We start from the raw sequence: 18,836 nt of genomic DNA on the forward strand, positions 1-18,836 counted from the left end.
TTTTCTCTGGGAAGCACCTCTTTGTGGCAGTGTGTGCGGTTTTTCCCTAAAGCATGCCACAAGAAGCATTCCCAGCTTCTAGCACTTCCTGCACTGGCGATGAGCTGTGCACTTGATGAGTCCAGCAATTTTTGACTTTTGGTGTTAAGTTTATGTTAAGTTATTTGATAATCAGAACTTAATGGCTTACCATAATCATACTAGATGGCACGTGACCCACAAAGACATAAATGGTGAGTCGGTTTTGTGTTTCTATAAACAAACAGCATTGCAGGCCCCGCCATGCCTTTGGAGAACTAGTACTAAGACTGACACTATATTTCAGGGCAACATTCTTTGGCACCCACTTTACGGTCTCATGTCTGATCATGCAGTATCCACTTCATGGAGCACATTAAATTATATCGAGGACAGCCAGATCCCACCTCTTTTTGTGAACTATACACTAACTACTTTGGCTCCATTCATACACTGTTAAAGACTGAAATCCCCAACTGTATTAGATTAGCTTCACCCATGGTATTGCAAGTTCATTTATTTGTAACTGTATTTTGCTTTGATCACCATGTTAGTTGAGATACACTCATGGTACTTCCAAGTTCACTTGTTTGTATTTGCATATTTCCTTGATCACTGTGTGCTGGGTTAGCCCCATTTATCTTATCTCAAGAATATTAATGATGTTTCTCATCTTGTCTAAACAAACTGTGTAAACTGATTCCCCACACATGGATGCTGGGCACCCCTCATGTGAATTAGTAACACATTCATGAGAGGTAAGGATTACAGGGCAAACTCAACTGAGACTTTTTGTTCACAAAAATTTTGTGGCAACTTATCTTTGTAAACACATTCTGCAATTAACTGTGCCTGTTAACATTCCAATAAAGGAAATGCTTAGTGTTTGGACATCTTTTTGTTACATTGTTCCCATGCTTTACCTTTCCATTTTATCCTCCACACTTACAAAACCCATTTTATCACACACAAGTAACCCCAGCCGACCCCCTCCTCCCCCCCTCCCCCACCAATTAATTCAAAGCTTCACACTGTGGGCTGCTGCCTCGAGTGGCCCACAACCTGGCTAGTGCTCACCACACCAGGCTACAAGTGTGCGAAAAGAGTGACTGCCAATGTCATCCTCCCGCACCATTTGGCTAGTGCCTGCCAAAATGGGCTGTGGGCATAGTGCAGCACACTACTTCATCATTCCAGCATTAACACAGAGTGAAGCACTGTGTCGCAGGATGAGACCAATTCTGGCCGCCACTACCCTCAAGTTCAGTCTCAGTCAGTACCTAAATGCTCGGCCCCCCCCCCCCCCCCCCCAATCATGACCTGGATTCTCAGTCACTAGTGACGCCATACAATTTGCCCTCAAAATTGCACGGCTTGAGTCTCTGGTCACTGCAGAGGCGTGCGATATCATCGCAAGCCTGCCACAGTTCAGTAGGTTTGATAGCCTGAAAGACTGGCCAACAGCACACATGGCCATGCCAGAAATGCACTATTTTTATCAGAGGAACGTGTCAACATGTGATCCTCACAATCCTGCGCACTTGCCAGCTGTCATTCCCAAAATGCTGCTACTCGCAAACTGGCTTGCACATCTGCCTGCCACAGTCCACATAGTGTTAGCTGTGCATGACTGTATGAACATTAACATGGCAGATATCATAGCAGACAGGGCCACCGTTGCCACCACCACTCAGCCATCCTGATGCCCCTTCACACAGTCTCCCATATGTACACCCTAGTGATTGGAAAAATTGACCAGTTAAAACTGATACCAGTATTTTAGTTCTGAATAACTGTGCTTTTTTTTGTTTGGCCTTGGTTGTAACAGGTATTTTTTTACTATTCACTAATAACCAGGTAAAAGAACCAAAATATAATTAGTCATAGCAACAGTTCTAAAGCTTTTGGTTTTAAATGAATCATTTTTAAAAAATGAGTAATTCTTATTTGTAAAATGTCAATTGCTTTGAAATATTGCCTTATTATAGAAAATGGGATAAGCAATCAGTATTATTTTGATACTGCGTGAAGAGTTTGACAGAGCACTGAAAGACCTGAGTCACAACAAGGCCCCGGGAGTAGAAAACATTCCATTAGAACTTCTGACAGCCTTGGGAGAGCCAGTCCTGACAAAACTCTACCATCTGGTGAGCAAAATGTATGAGACAGGCGAAATACCCTCAGACTTCAAGAAGAATATAATAATTCCAATCCCAAAGAAGGGAGGCCTTGACAGATGTGAAAATTACTGAACTATCAGTTTAATAAGTCACGGCTGCAAAATACTAATGCGAATTCTTTACAGACGAATGGAAAAACTGGTAGAAGACGACCTTGGGGAAGATCAGTTTGGATTCCATAGAAATATGGGGACATGTGAGGCAATACTGACCCTATGACTTATTTTAGAAGCTAGATTAAGAAAAGGCAAACCAACGTTTCTAGCATTTGTAGACTTAGAGAAAGCTTTTGACAATGTTGACTGGAATACTCTCTTTCAAGTTCTGAAGGTGGCAGGGGTAAAATATAGGGAGCGAAAGGCTATTTACAATTTGTACAGAAACCAGATGGCAGTTATAAGAGTCGAGGGGTATGAAAGGGAAGCAGCGGTTGGGAAGGGAGTGAGACAGGGTTGTAGCCTCTCCCCGATGTTATTCAATCTGTATAATGAGCAAGCAGTAAAGGAAACAAAAGAAAAATTTGGAGTAGGTATTAAAATCCATGGAGAAGAAATAAAAACGTTGAGATTTGCCGATGACATTGTAATTCTGTCAGAGACAGCAAAGGACTTGGAAGAGCAGTTGAACGGAATGGACAGTGTCTTGAAAAGAGGGTATAAGATGAACATCAACAAAATCAAAACGAGGATAATGGAATGTAGTCTAATTAAGTCGGGTGATGCTGAGGGAATTAGATTAGGAAATGAGATGCTTAAAGTAGTAAATGAGTTTTGCTATTCGGGAGAAAAATAACTGATGATTGTCGAAGTAGAGAGGAAATAAAATGTAGACTGGCAATGGCAAGGAAAGCGTTTCTGAATAAGAGAAATTTGTTAACATCGGGTATAGATTTAAGTGTCAGGAAGTCGTTTATGAAAGTACCGTATTTACTCGAATCTAAGCCACACTCGAATCTAAGCCGCACCTGAAAAATGAGACTCGAAATCAAGGAAAAAAATTTTCCCGATTCTAAGCCGCACCTGAAATTTGAGACTCGAAATTCAAGGAGAGATAAAAGTTTTAGGCTGCACCTCCAAATCGAAACTAAGTTGGTCCATTATGATACGAGACACAATTGAGGTCGAATGAATGACGATACAGCTACAGTAGTTTGGTTCGAGTCGTAAGCTTAGCAGTTAAGCTTTACCAGGAAGCCATTGCTATGTGTCAGGCACTCCGTCCGTATTTATACGGGTACCCTTCCTTTTTCACGTGCTTCGTCTGGTTTGAATTGATTGCTTATTTTTTTTTTATCTGATAAGTGCCGTTATGTGTTTACGTCACTCTAAGCTGAAAATGCATTACTGTACTGTGTCACGCATTGTTTGTCGCATTCTGATAATGGCTTGCTCTTGTGCGCGGTTACTTGCACTGCTGCTTTCTTTGATAATGATCAACAAGAACCAAATAATAGACTCATAGACTGCATATGATGGAAGATGTTCTGAACGAGAGTTTAGCGAACATTTTTCTCCGTTTGAAAATCTTTGCAGACGCCTCTTTAGTACATTATATTCTGCACAGAAATTAGAGTCATCTTAGATTTAAAAATCTAGTCAATTGCCGTGCTTCATTTCTGACTGTATCACTATTGGGCATAAGAATAATACGAATATAAACATGACATGAGTTGTGTATTCTTCCGCGTTTGCTGTGCTCTCGCTCTAGTTTCGTAGTTTATTAGGCAGACAGGATTTAAATGAGACAGCATCAAACACGAAAGAATACAGGGCAAAATGTTTATATTCGTATTATCCTTATGGTGAAGAGAATACTGCATGTGATTCATAATTCATAAAAGTTCCTAGTAGCAACCATCTCTTCTCACAGGTAGGAAAAAATTCAGGACGTAAAGTTTCCCATATTGACAAACACTCCAGTCTTGCCAGTCGGATTTTCGTAGTACATTGAAATGCTGCTAGAAGATGAACAATACGAAATTTCTATTTACTTTGTTGGATAATGTATGAAAGTGCAATGGTCGAAACTCGGGGCGGAGAAAAAAGCTCGTTTTCTACTTTTTTTTAAATTTATTTACTGACGAAGAGGTTTTGGCGCCAGTATTTATCTTTGTGCCTGCAAGCCATGCCTGTTGTAGCGCTACATATATTCGATGGCAGAAGTTAGTTGTGGCGGCACCTACCAACATTTTTCAGAACTTCCGCTTACTTTGCACTCGATTCTAAGCCGCAGGCGGTTTTTTGGATTACGAAAACCGGAAAAAAAGTGCGGCTTAGATTCGAGTAAATACGGTATATGTATGGAGTGTAGCCATTTATGGAAGTGAAACATGGATGATAACTAGTTTGGACAAGAAGAGAATAGAAGCTTTCGAAATGTGGTGCTACAGAAGAATGCTGAAGATTAGATGGGTAGATCGCATAACTAATGAGGAGGTTCTGAATAGGATTGGGGAGAAGAGGAGTTTGTGGCACAACTTGACTAGAAGAAGGGATCGGTTGGTAGGACATGTTCTGAGGCATCAAGGGATCACAAATTTAGTATTGGAGGGCAGCGTGGAGGGTAAAAATCGTAGAGGGAGACCAAGAGATGAATACACTAAGCAGATTCAGAAGGATGTAGGTTGCAGTAGGTACTGGGAGGTGAAGAAGCTTGCACAGGATAGAGTAGCATGGAGAGCTGCATCAAACCAGTCTCAGGACTGAAGACCACAACAACAACAACAACAAAAACAACAACAACAACAACAACAACAACTATTTTGATACATGCAACCAATGTGTGCCATAAGAAATGGTACAGTGTTTCTGAGAGAATACTGTAACTGCTAACATGTGCTGGGGCCTGTTAGATGGAATGCCTGTGCATGCAGTGTGCAAGACTTGCCCTATATCATCAACATGGAAGTTTCTCGCTGTCTTCATCGGACATCAGTTACATTACAGAAGGGGACCACCCCTAGTCTGGAAGTATTTTACCAAATGTGGTATGAATAAAGTACAATGCTTCATTTGCTTTAAAAGATAAAAAAAACAAGGAGCCACGACAAACTTATGACATCACATGAGGGGAAAACTTCAAACTTGAGAATTCATTCAAAGTTTATGATAAAAATGCAAAGTAGCTGATCTGCTGCCTGTGTCTACACAATATTCCTTCATCTCCTTGCAGCCCTTGAAAACAGACAAATTAACATGAAAAAAAAAAAAAAGAGTTCCCCAACCTCAGTTTTCACCATTTACCACTGAATATCCAAACTGCCTAAATAGTGGTATGTTTTTCAATTATAACACGATATTCATGCAGCGTAACAAAAAAATTAGAATCTGTAAGCGAATACTGGTGATGTTTTGTAGTATATAACCACTTATCAAATTTTGAGAAAAGCAGCAAATGGTGGAGAGACTATGTTTTGTTGTATTTACCTATTTAATTTAATATTTTGATTCTATTTGTCTTGAAGGTTAGGGAGACAAATTTTTCAATCCTTGTTCAATTTCTACATTTATAAACCGAAAATCAGTAATTTCAGAAACCAGTTACTTTGAGCAGTTTTAACAGTCTGGTTAAACTCCTGTTGGAAAAAAAAAAAAAAAAAAAAAAAAAAAAAAACAATATAACCAAAAACTGGTTGTTTCTGAAATTACCGGAATCCCTAGTACTCCTGTCCTCTATGTCCCATGAACCCTGCACAAATGTAGTGCAGCTCATAACTCACATATGTGGCGAGATAAACAAGCTCACATCTGCACTGGAGCACATTTAACCTCTTTTATCTGCGTTGCGACCATCCCCGTCCCTGTCCTGTGATGCTTACGGCTGCCAATGCACCTACCCCCATAGGTGCTCACTCCCCTCTAACAGCTAGTGGTAACTGCCATACTCGGGGTGTTGGTGATGTTTTCTGGTATCATCAGTGCTTCAGCAATGATGCCGCGAACTGCCGGGCACCGTGTGCATGGTTCCCTAACATCGGCAGTAGGTGTGCCCGGCTGCTCTGCTATTTCTCAGTGTCTGTCTGTGCATGACTATCACAACCTCACCTCCACAACAGCCTACCTGCTTGACAATGGTTCTGACTTCTCAACTATCACTGCAAATTGTTATCCTCCTCTGCCCCCCCCCCCTCTCTCCTCCCCACCTTCCCGACCCCCACACACACAACTTCCTCACAACTTACTTCTCCTACATCCGGTCCATCAACCTTGGCCTTGGCACAGATTGTGCATGGGCCTTTACAATGGCCAATGTTACAGATGCTATCCCCAGCGGTGACTTCATCACCTACTACATCCTTCTCCTTGCCCAGTCGAATCACTCCATCATTGATGGCATGTCCCGCCGTTACATTTCTTTTAGGTCCGCAACGCTACCCATTTTGCCATCAAGGCATTGTCATATTCCAGCCCCTTTACTGACCTCTTTGCCCAATTTACTCTCGTTGTTCCCAGCCCCCCTTCCAGTGCCCTCTGGAAAGTGCACCAAGATACATTGCACTACACTACAACAAGAATGGGCCCCCTTGTTTTCTGCCAGCCCTGCTGCCTTTCAAAGGGCAAGTGAAGATCTGTGCAGACTTAAATTGAGGTAGTGATCACTGCCAGTGTCCTCTGTCCCTTGAAGAGTGCATGAGCCTCTACCCTACACCTCATACCAAAAAAGATGGGACGGTACCTGTGCAGTAAGTTTCCAGCCCTCAATGCCAAGATGGTTCCTGACCACTACCCAGAGCCTCTTCTGCACAGCTACATTGAAAGTCCATCTGGTGCAACCATCTGCAGACAAGCAGACTGGCAAAAGAATTTATGCAGATTCCACTCACCCTGCAGGACTTGGAGAAGATGGAACAGTCACCTCCTTTGGTCTTTACGAATGCATATTTATTCTGTTCGGGCTCTGCAACACTACCCAGACCTGGCAACATCTTCTTGGTAGTGGCCTATGTGGCACCTTCAGTTGTTTTGCTTTTGTGGAGGATATCCTTATCTACTCATGCAATCTCATGCAGCCCTCCCCGCACCCCTGGAAGGTATTTTCCTGCCTTCAAGAGGCAGAAGTTGTTGTCAAGCTGGAGAAGTGTGTCTTTGGTGTTCCAGAGATCAAATTCCTTGGATGCACAACATCATCTGTGGGCTCCTGCCATTTGAATGAGAAGATCTGGGCCATTGCTGATTTCCCATGCTCTACAACTTTTGAAGAACTGCAGGTTCCTCACGACAGCAAAGTTTTTCCAGAGCCCCTGAAGAACACTGCAAGTGTGCAAGCACCACTCACGGTCACACTTCAGGGCAACTACACTAAAGGTAGCAGCCCATTTCCTGGATGGCAAAAATGATGGATTGCTCTGAAAAAATAAAATTTTATGTTCATTCTAAATTTATTTCACATGCTTCAGTAAGTTCCCTCTACAAGCTTCATGGAATATGACTAAAGTAATGTCCAACAAAAGAATTTCTCAGTGTCATGCCAAAGCTACATTACACAAGAGTTTGTTTAGCAGGGTTTTTGTACATAATTCATCACATTCCACAGAAGGAATTAGGATCAGCAGACACTGTATTATGAAATGCACTTCAATGAACTAAATATAATGGTGGTTTGGAACTTGAAGTCAGCAGGTCAAAGACTGCTCAACGTGGAGTCTTGAACGGCTTGCCTCTCCTTTCTAATCTTCCCCAAGCTATCCTTTTTTCCAGAATGAGTGCGAGTCTCATCTCAGTCTGGCACACAGTTTTAATCTGCTGGGAAGTTTCATATCCCTCTTTCCTTGCTAAGGAAGAAACTAACAATTTCAAAAGCAATTATAGAGATTTTTCTGTTTGTCTTAAAGTCAAATACACTTTTCTGTATTTGAGGTATACAAAGTAAGATCACAAGATTATACTACTTTGTCAGTTAGTAAATCACTGTGGATTACATCATGAAAACAAACTAATTACAGGTTGGAGGGGGTTGCGAAACCTGCAAAGTAAGAGGGGGTAGGAGAGGAGAAGGTAATGTTGAATGTTTCAGATTATGTTCAGTGTACACTCTTTAAATTCCATTAAAATATTTTATTTAAAACATTAAACATATTCTGTCTTAACTACTACCTTTTTCAGGCTTTCATGTATTGATCTGGCACATGGACAATATTAAGAACCCCACTGTGTTTATAACTACAGTGATGGAAAAAAAATCACAGCACCAAGAAGGGGTTGTGCAACATAGACGAAAGTTGGTGGGTGTGTTTCTAAATTTCGAAGATGATATCTATTCAAATTTCATGCCAGTCACAAAACAGTGGTGCTAACACAGCACCCCTATGAGGACACAAATCATGTTCACTTTTAATACATGCAGTAACGTCGTGAATGTCAGTTACCTCTGAAGTTGGATATGGCGAGTTGATGTTAGTTGAGAAAAACACCATTATCAGCTCCTCACTGAGTGAGGTCAGGTAATAGGGCTATGAGAAGCTGGTAGTTCCTTCTGAGATATTTCAGAAAGGCTTGGCAGGAATTTTGCCCTGTACAGGACTGTTGGCAATGGTGGTCCTGAGAATGTACGGTCGCAAGCAGACCAGACTCTGGATGGCCACATGGCGCTACCAAGAGTGTTTGGCGCATGGCTCTGGCACCTTGTATTGAATCTGCAGCACCAATTTGAGCAGCAGTTGGGACCACAGTGACACAACAAACTGTTACAGATTGGTTACTTCAAGGACAGCTCTGAGTCAGATGCTGGAGAAGTGTGTCTTTAGTGTTCCAGAGATCAAATTCCTTGGACACACGACATCATCTGTGGGCTCCTGCCCTTTGGATGAGAAGGCCTGGGCCATTACTGATTTCCATGCTCTACAACTTTCGAAGAATTGCAGGTTCCTCAGGACAGAAATTTTTTCCAGGGCCCCTGAAGAACATTGCAAGTGTGCAAGCACCATTCACAGTCACACTTCAGGGCAACTGCACTAAAGGAAGGATTCCACTGATCCCAAACCACCACCATTAGTGACATCAATTGTGTCAAGTGAGAGCTCATTGGAGGGCAGGGTCGAGGTATACGTTTTTTTCTGATGAAAGCTATTGACACCAGTGATGGCCACATGTTAGTTAGGAGGAGGCCAGTTGAGGACCTGCAACCAACCTGTCTGCATGCTAGAGACATTGGACCTACACCTGGAGTTATGGCATGGAGTGCAATTTCATATGCAAGCAGGAGCACTCTCATGGTTATTACATGCACACTGACTGCAAAACTGTATGTAAATCTGTTTATTTGACCTGTTGTGCTCCATTCATGAACAGCATTCCAGAGGGTGCTTTCCAACATGATAACACTTGCCCACATACCAGAGTGCTGACGTGTTGACTTGGCCTGTTCGATCACCAGATCCATCACCAATCAAACACATAAGGGATGTCATCAGATGACAAATCCAGTGTCAACCAAAAATAGTATTAACAATCCCGTTATTGACTGACCAAGTCTAACAGGCACGGAACTGAATCCCACAAACTGACATCCAGCACCTGTACACCACAATGCATGCACTTTTGTATGCTTGCATTCAACAACCTGTTATTAATGTACCAGTATTTCAAATTTGCAGTGGCTTATCTTGCACTTACATTAGCATGTGATCTTGGAGATTTAGTCACTTAAAAATATTACCCAGACAAACGTATTCCCAAAATTTCATTACTCTACTTTCCTTGTGTTGCTATTTTTTTCCATCAGTTTATCTATAAGATGAGACATCATTTTACTGTAGTAATCGGTGTAATTTTCTTAATCTGCATCTCATCTTCATTTTATGAATCACTAAAGAGCTATATGAATGAATGGACACAAAAGGTGCTTACTGTGACCAGAATATGACAAAGCTGAGATTTATTTGATAATCTATTGAAACTGGCTGACCATCCAGTGGCCATCAACGGTGAGTGTCAAAGTGTGGATGAAAGAACAACAACAAGAGGAAAATGGACAATGGAGGCAGCACAACAGAATAACAAACCTGAACAAGTGTCCAAATGTGAAAACTTAGTGTATAGCAAATCCTCATCAGACCAAAACAATAGTGAGTAGTGACAATACAAGAACACAGTGAAACCACAACTGATGACAGAGCTGCTTTATAGTGTGGCCACAAGCATTAATTAGTAAGTAGCCAGTAAGACAGGCATGGCTTTGTGGCCAATACTGCAACAAAAATGTAGCACTCAAAAATGTATCAGTGCCATTACCAGCCATCATAAAGTTTCATGCTCTCTGGTAGGCTTTCAAAATTGCCATGCTGTGATACCAGATCCTTCATCCTATAATGGACAAAGAGGACTGGAAGCAATCCAGATGATGCTTTGGAAGGTAAACCAGTGGCACAGTTGGTGTACCGACTCTTTAAGCCTGCTGGCAGTTAGGAGGAACTTGGGATGTCTGACAACACACTGTGAAGAGGTGGCATGTGCGACAATGGCAAAGAGACCTCCACCTAATGCCTGCTCCCACGGGAACTGCCAATGGCATCCTGGAGCACAAATTATACCCCTGGGGATGAGAGACTGTTAAGGGCGGACGTTCCAGGTCTGTCTGTGTCACTGACAGCTCTGCAGTCAGTACACATGGATAGAGTTGTTTAATATGACAGTGCTCCAAACCACTCAGAGTGACAACTTTGTAAGACACTGCCTGTAGCCAGTGTACATGCATCTTTAGTTCTGTATGTACATGCCCACATTGCTTTAGCCAATGCATAGTGCCCTGCGTACCCTGGTACCTGTCATTTTATACTACTCCACTTGATGCCATTCAAAGCTTTACTTACTGCATCTCCTTGTATATAATCCCCCTCCCCCCACCCTCCCCCTTCCATCCTCTCCTCTCTGCTTTCACTTTCACTTCCCAGTTTGGTACTTTTGTTGAGAACACCCCCCCCCCCCCCTCCCCCTCCTCCCCAAACCCCACTTGATTATTTCTCTGATTAACTTCCAACCCCTACTTTAAACCATACATCTTACTACTTTCCTGTTCCCTTATGCATTTCCTTTTCTACCACTCCTGCACTCCTGTCGGCATGAACAACCACTCACATGCAGTTGCTGCTGTCAAGATCATTAGTGGATGCATTTGGGTGTCTGTGAGTATTTACACTCTAAAAAGATTGGTAGTTTGTAAGCTCATTAGTTGCTGTTCTGTTATGTGAGTCTTTATACCACACATCAATCATCTGTGATGAATGGTTGCCTTTCTTCATTTTTGCATATTAAGACAACAAATCTCGTATGAGAAAAATTGAAAAATGTCTTCTTGAATGAAAGATAACTGTTATGTAAAACTTAACAGAACCTCATTAGAGTTGTTGTTATTGTTCCAAAAGCTTTGACTTGAAAAAAAATCAGTCCTGAGTCAAGAACTGTGTATGTTAAACAGAGAGACTAGGTTACATTTTTGGAAACTACTTACGATCCAGTGAATGTTGTGGATTGTCAATGATGCGTATCTGCCTGTCTGGATATACAGGTTCTCCATACAATCCACCAACATCAGATGGCAGTTGCCATAAAGCATTCTCCTCTTCTTGGAGGGATCGTGGGAAGTAGAGAGGCAGCAGAACCTCATAAATTCCGAGGTCTGTGTTCTCCACAGCAAAAATTACAGTTTCCAGAGAGCTGTGGTGTTTTTCTAAGAAGCGGCGCACTGTACCTGTAAGACAAGCAACGTCTTGAGATCAAGTGTGAGACAGTAGCATTATTTTAAGAGAAAGGTATTATTCCAACTAAGTCAAGTGAATAGTATATATACAAAGAGTGAAGAATACTCTTCATTCTCTCAGTACATACTTCATGCGTCTTGCTGATTTGTTTAATGAACTTCAATAACCTCACTTACATGATGAAAAGTCTAGTATGTGATTACATATAAAAAGTAATATACCAAACAAATTTTTCTAAAGCACTGTGTGTTGTCTAATCTCTCTGTGTGGATGTTCCATTGAGTTTTAATGCCAATTTATGAACAGGGAAATTCATTACTATGCCCTTTCCAGTCAACGTGAATGCTATTTTAAGCAAACAGCTTCCAGAGAGACTGAACTGGGCAGTAATTAAAGCTAAGGCAGCAGATGTCAAACATATCTGATATGATAATTTATGCATAGATTATGTGCACCTGCAGTATCAAATGATGAGTTTGTCATGTCATCAAGAAAAAAATGCAAATAAAGTAACATGCGTAACAAACTATATTCCAACACATAACTGCAGTCTCAGGCAACTGAAAGCAGTGTGTGAGTAGCAGTGAGCAGCAATTCTCCTTCTCATAAATTAAAACTATGTTCCAAAATTTTCAAAACAACCAAAACAGCTGCAAGAAACACAAAAATATTAATATCCACAGTAAGCAAGTAATGTCAAAGGTTGCCTGGGAATAATACACACAAGGTTCCCTTTTGACCTCAGGAAAAACATAATAAAAGAAAAGACTGTATTCAAGGGTACAGACTTTTCAAAAGCAGAAATAAACTGTCTCTGAAATTTTTGTAAACAAAAGATAAATGTGTTTTAGATACGTCCATAAATCTACATAAAACTGTGGTTTCCTTTTTTAAGGTGCTAAGACTCCTTATGAGCATATAAGAATGTCAGTGTTTAATGTCTCATAGACAGTGATAATTGGAGAACTCTAGTTCATTTGGTTGAAGAGAAGGAAGGTTAGGGTGGAGATTGAGGGTGGGAGAATGGCGGCAGGGGGGATACAGCCATAAGGACAGTCAGGGCCATAATCATTGATATATGTAAGACTCATATGGTGATTTCTTTTCTAAATGACAACACATTACAGCAAACATTCATTTCTGAATCTGTAAAATTTATGGAACTATATAAAATAAAAACTATGGTATGTTTCACTATAGTATTTGTTTTGTTATTTACAACTGCTATGAGCTACACAATGGTTGAAGTTTGGAAGGTAAGAGAAAAAATATGAATTGGTGGAAGTAAAGCTGTGAGGGCAGGCCATGAGTCATTCCCGGATAGCTCAGCCTGTATAGCACTTGCTTGTGAAAGGTAAAGGTTCCACATTCAAGTCCCAGTCTGGGACAAAGTTTTAATCTGCCAGAAAGTTTAAAATCAGTGCACATTCTGCTGAAAAGTTAAAAATTCATTCTGGAAACAATTATAATGTTTTCCTTACCATTCCTTCTGCCATAATGTGGCTATCAGAGATTTTAACTTTTTTCTGAATCTCTGTGTGTTCCCTGCATGACGGATTTTATTTTTTATTTTTGATTTTATTTTTTCACCCAACTGAAATATCTTTGTTGGCATGAAATACTGACACTAGCCACACAAGCTGTCAAGTGCTAAGGAAGAAATCATGTGCTCTTCCATGAGTGGTAGGTACAGTCTATATTTCAGAAAAGTATCTATTGTTCTTATGTGCTGCAGAGTGTCTACTAATTGTTTTTTTGTTATGTAAGTAGAAAGGACACATCTCCAAAGGAATCACTACTAGTTATACAATCTGAGAAGGGGAAACTTGTGCAGAAGAGAAATGGAAGGGCCTCATCACTCTGTTAAAAAAAACTTATGAAATGAACAGTACAAATTACATTAAGTGAGTGCAAGAATGTCGTACTCAAGCCACCCATAGAGATGCACTGTTGTACTTGACAACATTCCATATCATATAGTTCAAGAAAATAATGCTCCAAATCATGATTCCCAAATTTAAAATACATTGTTGTGCTGGAGGAAAGTAATACCTCAGTGACAGAAGAAAAGACAAAGTAAGAACTGTTAGATATCATAAAGACAAATAAGCCCAAGCCTTTGTAGACTGTAGACAGATTACAGAAGAAAATGGGTTTCCCAGTATAAATTATCTATCCACCACAAAATATATCAGCAAGAAACATCTGAGAATCTTTTGTTAAAAATTTTGATGCATCTGACACAATGATGCATAAAAAAGTAACTGTGGAAGACTAGGCCTAAATATATACACACTTTTAATTTTTTTGGAAGGAGTATTGGAATCATGATGTTCTAATACATCAAAAAGTTGGTAAGAATGTAACAAAAGTTGGACTTAAAAGTAGTGACATAAAAACTGACAGGACACTGGTACTGTCACGTCCAGCCAATTAGAGGAAAATTTCAATAATGTGGTCACAGAATCTTCACATACAGCAGGTGAAATCTTTATTTAAAGACTCAAGATTTACTACAAAATTTATATCTGCGTAAAGTACTCAACAAGAAGCATTATTGGTATATTACATGTTTGTTCTTAGACTTTTGGACATATTACACTATGCTAATTTTTTCCCACTCTCATTAATACTTTGAAACTAATTGTAATTGCAGTCCTCTCCCACCCCACCCCTGTCCTCCTCCTCCCTTTCTCTCTGTCAGTGTTGGCATGGTAAGTGAGTCAGCAAACACTATCATTTTCATTGCCCAGTGGAACAGTTACCGCATTTTATGGATTATAAGATGCCACTAGCTATGAGACCCCTCTTAATTTTTACGACTTTTTTTTGTTGTAAAAAGTAACATTTTTACTACCAGACTGCAAAGCCACAGTAAAAGAAATTGGTTTATAAAACCGAAATAACCTTTAAAATCCATTAAAATAGTCATCTAAACTTTCTTCTTCTTCTTCTTCTTCTTCTTCTTCCTCTTTACTATCATCATTGTCCTCTTCACATATAAGATAGTCTTCATTGGCATCGAGAGTGTTAGTGATGCCGCACTTTCTGTAAGATTTAACAATAATGTCTTCTCTCACTCTAGACCATGACTGGTTTATCCACTGACACACTTGTTTGGTTATAGGTCATTTTAGAGCTCCCTTCAGCTTGAATTTATGTCAGGTTTCATCTATCATCCACTTGTTCCATTCCTCTCTCACGTACATTTTAAAAGGTTTATTTATCATGGTATCAAGAGGTTGCAGTTGAGAAGTAAGTTATCCCAGAATAACAGCAAGTTCTGCATTTCCATGTCTCGATTTCTGTTTCACAGAATTTTTCAGATGACTACTAAACTGATCTAGTACAAGAAGAAAACTCTTCTTCAATAAAGCATCTTTCCTTCCCTCCCACACTCTGTTAATCCATAATTTCATAACAGCCTCATCCATCCAACCATTCTGATGTACATGAACAAAACCAACTGGTGATATTTCAGAAGGTTTTGACATTGTTTTGTGCTTCAAAATGATCACTGGATTAAATTTAGTATCATCAGCACAACACGAAAGGACAGCAGTGTAATGCATTTTTTCATGTCCACTTGTTTTTATAGATACAGTTTTAGTACCTTTCATGGCATCAGTTTTGTTACTCACCACATCCAATGTCAAAGGAGTTTCATCCATATTTGCTATTTGCTTAATTCTACACTGGTTTACTTTCAATGCTGAATATTAAAGTAATGGAAAGATAATATTTTCTCTTTGAACTCTTATGGTACTTTCTGAGATATTTTGGTTTTGATTCAAATGATAAGCCCATGACATTTCATAAACCTGCAGCACCAACCAACTCCACCCTTAAAGTCTGATGTGTTCCACTGTAGCACTAGATTAGATTTGAATCATCTTTGTATTAATTCCAATGCCATATTGATGGTGTCCTCGAATCCATTTCACAATGTCAGCTTCTAGTTTTGGCCATTTTGCATTCAGTACTCTATTTGCACATTTAGTCTTCCTCATTTTCTTCAGTTCTTCTTTACTAGACCACCAATTGCGAATCATTTTTTCTGCTAGTGGAAGGCTGAAATGCTGCCCAGCTGTTCTGTTTCTGTATATTTCTGTGTATGTTATTAGTTTCAATTTATAGCCCACATTATATTTTCTTCCTTTATGAAACTAGCTACTAACAAAAAAATTTACTGTTACCATTAACACATATCACTTTCAATTCTAGTTCACTGGCACCACATACTGCACTAATGCATCATATGTGTTCTGGGTTTGTGATGGTGGGGCGGGAGGGAGTCAGTGTTAGGTGCTAGCAAGCTTGTAAATCCACACACTCATGTTTATCACATCGGTCCACTGCTGCTGCCAGTTGAATCCAATATTACCAAATAGAGAAAGGTTTCCTGCAGCCATTTTTAAGACTGGCAGGGATTTTAAATCGAATACTGGACATTTTTATATTAATTTCGAGTATAAGATGCACCTCAGTTTGGAGATAATTTTTTGAACAAAAAAGTGCATCTTATAGTATGGAAAATACAGTATGTCAGATGAAGTGTACAATAAATTTCATTGTTACTGCTATGAGTGTTTTTTTCTTTTTTATGTTTCTAGAACATACTTTCTGGCTGACCTCCATATTACTGTTCTTTAGAGTATCTGCAATGACATATTCCACTGAAACATATGATGAAGGGGAGGGGTGGGAGGAGATGAAAAGCAATCCAAAACAAGTTACAAAAAGAAAAAAAAAATATTTGCTTTACCCAGTAGTTGCATTTTTCTTTTTTTTGCCTACTGGCTACATGTTTCAGTAACAGGTATCATCATCAGGCCACCTCCTGATGCACAGTCGTCAGGCTCGCTTCCAATGAGTGTGAGTGTGTGTGTGTGTGTGTGTGGGGGGGGGGGGGGGCTAACATGCTGTGCAAGATATACGAGACAGGAAAATACCCTCGGACTTCAAGAATAATGTAATAATTTAAGCTCCAAAGAAAGGAGGTACTGACAGTTGTGAATATTAATGAACTATCAGTTTAATAAGTCAAGGTTGTATAATACTAACACAAAATTATTGACAGGTTTTCTGTCTGGCAGAAGCTGACCTTGGGGAAGATTACAGAGAAGATTTCAGAGAAAATATTGGAACAAACCAGACAGTACTGACCCTAAGACTTACTTTAGAAGATAGGTTAAAGAAAGGCAAACCTACATTTATATATAGCATTTAGAGATTTAGTGAAAGCTTTAGACAAGTTTGACTGGAATACATTCTTTAAATTTCTGAAGGTAGCATGGGTAAAGTACAGGGAGCGAATGTTATTTACAACTTGCATAGAAGTCAGATAACAGTCAACGGGCACACAAGAGAAGCACTGGATGAGAAGAGCGTGAAACAGTGTTGTAGCCTATCCCCACTGTAATTCAATGTACATTGAGCAAGCTGTGAAGGAATGCAAGGAGAAATTTGGAACATGTAAGAGAGGACAAATAAAAACTTTCTGGTTTGTTGATGACACTTTAATTCTGTCAGAGACAGCAAAGTACATGGAAGTGTCTTGAGCAGGGGATATTAGGTGAAAAAAAAAAGATGTCATACACATTAAAATACAAACTGAAGGTTTAATGTATCAGGTATGTGTTCTGTAAACTGTTGGACTGTCTCGAGTCAGCAGTTGCGAATGCCCAATATTTCTTTCGACCAGAATATATCTAGTATTATAGGTTTCCAAATGATTATTCAAAAGAACCTTTAATTTCATTTTGCATGTAGGGAATTACAAATTATTATACTGTATAAACAGCAATTTGGAAGTGCTATTAGAAAAGCATTCTTTTTTTCTAGAACATTTACTATTGCACATAACCATAAATGCCCACTTTAGAAGGGTATTATTCAAGGTGCATACATGACAGTTATGTTAATCATTACTGATAGTTAATGTATTGCTGATCAGTACTTATCTACAGGAGATGAAATGTGAAGCCCTTCCAACACACACACACACACACACACACACACACACACACACACACAGACAGACAGACAGACAGAGAGAGAGAGAGACCACCAAGCTTTTGAAACTAATAGTTACTTCATTGGTGAGGTCAGAAGAGTGTGTTGAGGAAACATAAAAAGAAGGGCAGGTCTCCAAGATCCTGGGATTAGACAGACCAACCTGTAGTGAAAAAGAAGGTAGTCTAATAATAGTTAATGTATTAGATGTATGGTCCTACATATGTTTTTAACAGGTTTGAGAACACTGAAGGGTGTACTTTGTTGTGGTATTTACAGAATATGCATTTGAAGATGTAATTATCAGAACAAAAAAGTAAAATAATGTGTTTCATATTAAAAAAAAAAAAAAGGACTTACGTATTGCTATATGAGCTCCTTCATCAGGTGGGTAGTTTCTTCTAACAGAGTTCACTACACATAGAGCAAGTGAAGAAATATTCAGCTCACAAGCCTTTTGTAAAATATTTCTGAAAAAGAAACAATAATCAGTAATGGTAATACAACATGTACCTTCATAATAATTCCATATGCACTGTATATACTTAGGAATAATTCACAATTTGCAAGGTGGTTATTAGCTTATCAAAACTGCAAAAATGCAAATTGTGGCACACAGAATTACAAAAAATCAGAACACACTAATTTTCTGACAATGTCAACAGTAGTTCTAGTACACCAACACATTGTTCAGCTGGCCCAGTCAACTAATTATTGTCCTTGCAGTTTTCTTATAGAATATTATATCACCAGTGATGACTATAATGGATAGTAAAAAGACAAGAGAACTCACATTTGTAAAATATATCACAGAACTAGATTGACACAGAAGTAGGAAGAGAAAATTAAGAAACTCTGTATGTAACTGGAGGAAGGAAAGAACCACTAAGGGTAAGGACATGCACTTATCAGTAGAGGGACTGGTAAAT

At 39.5% G+C, this 18,836-nt stretch overlaps 1 protein-coding gene across 3 annotated transcripts in view; it reads right to left on the reverse strand.

The window, feature by feature from the left end:
- The window catches only part of LOC124796389 (protein GDAP2 homolog), a 969,166-nt gene that overhangs the window by 182,445 nt on the left and 767,885 nt on the right, over window positions 1-18,836 (reverse strand). For all 3 annotated transcript variants that reach the window (XM_047260559.1, XM_047260558.1, XM_047260560.1), the window contains 2 exons: window positions 18,268-18,377; window positions 11,643-11,882 (listed from right to left, as the gene is read on the reverse strand). In XM_047260559.1, the coding sequence (XP_047116515.1) occupies window positions 11,643-11,882; window positions 18,268-18,377 (350 nt within the window). The remainder of the gene's footprint in view (window positions 1-11,642; window positions 11,883-18,267; window positions 18,378-18,836) is intronic.

This window comes from Schistocerca piceifrons, chromosome 4 (genome assembly GCF_021461385.2).
Source record: "Schistocerca piceifrons isolate TAMUIC-IGC-003096 chromosome 4, iqSchPice1.1, whole genome shotgun sequence".
Classification (NCBI taxonomy): domain Eukaryota; kingdom Metazoa; phylum Arthropoda; class Insecta; order Orthoptera; family Acrididae; genus Schistocerca; species Schistocerca piceifrons.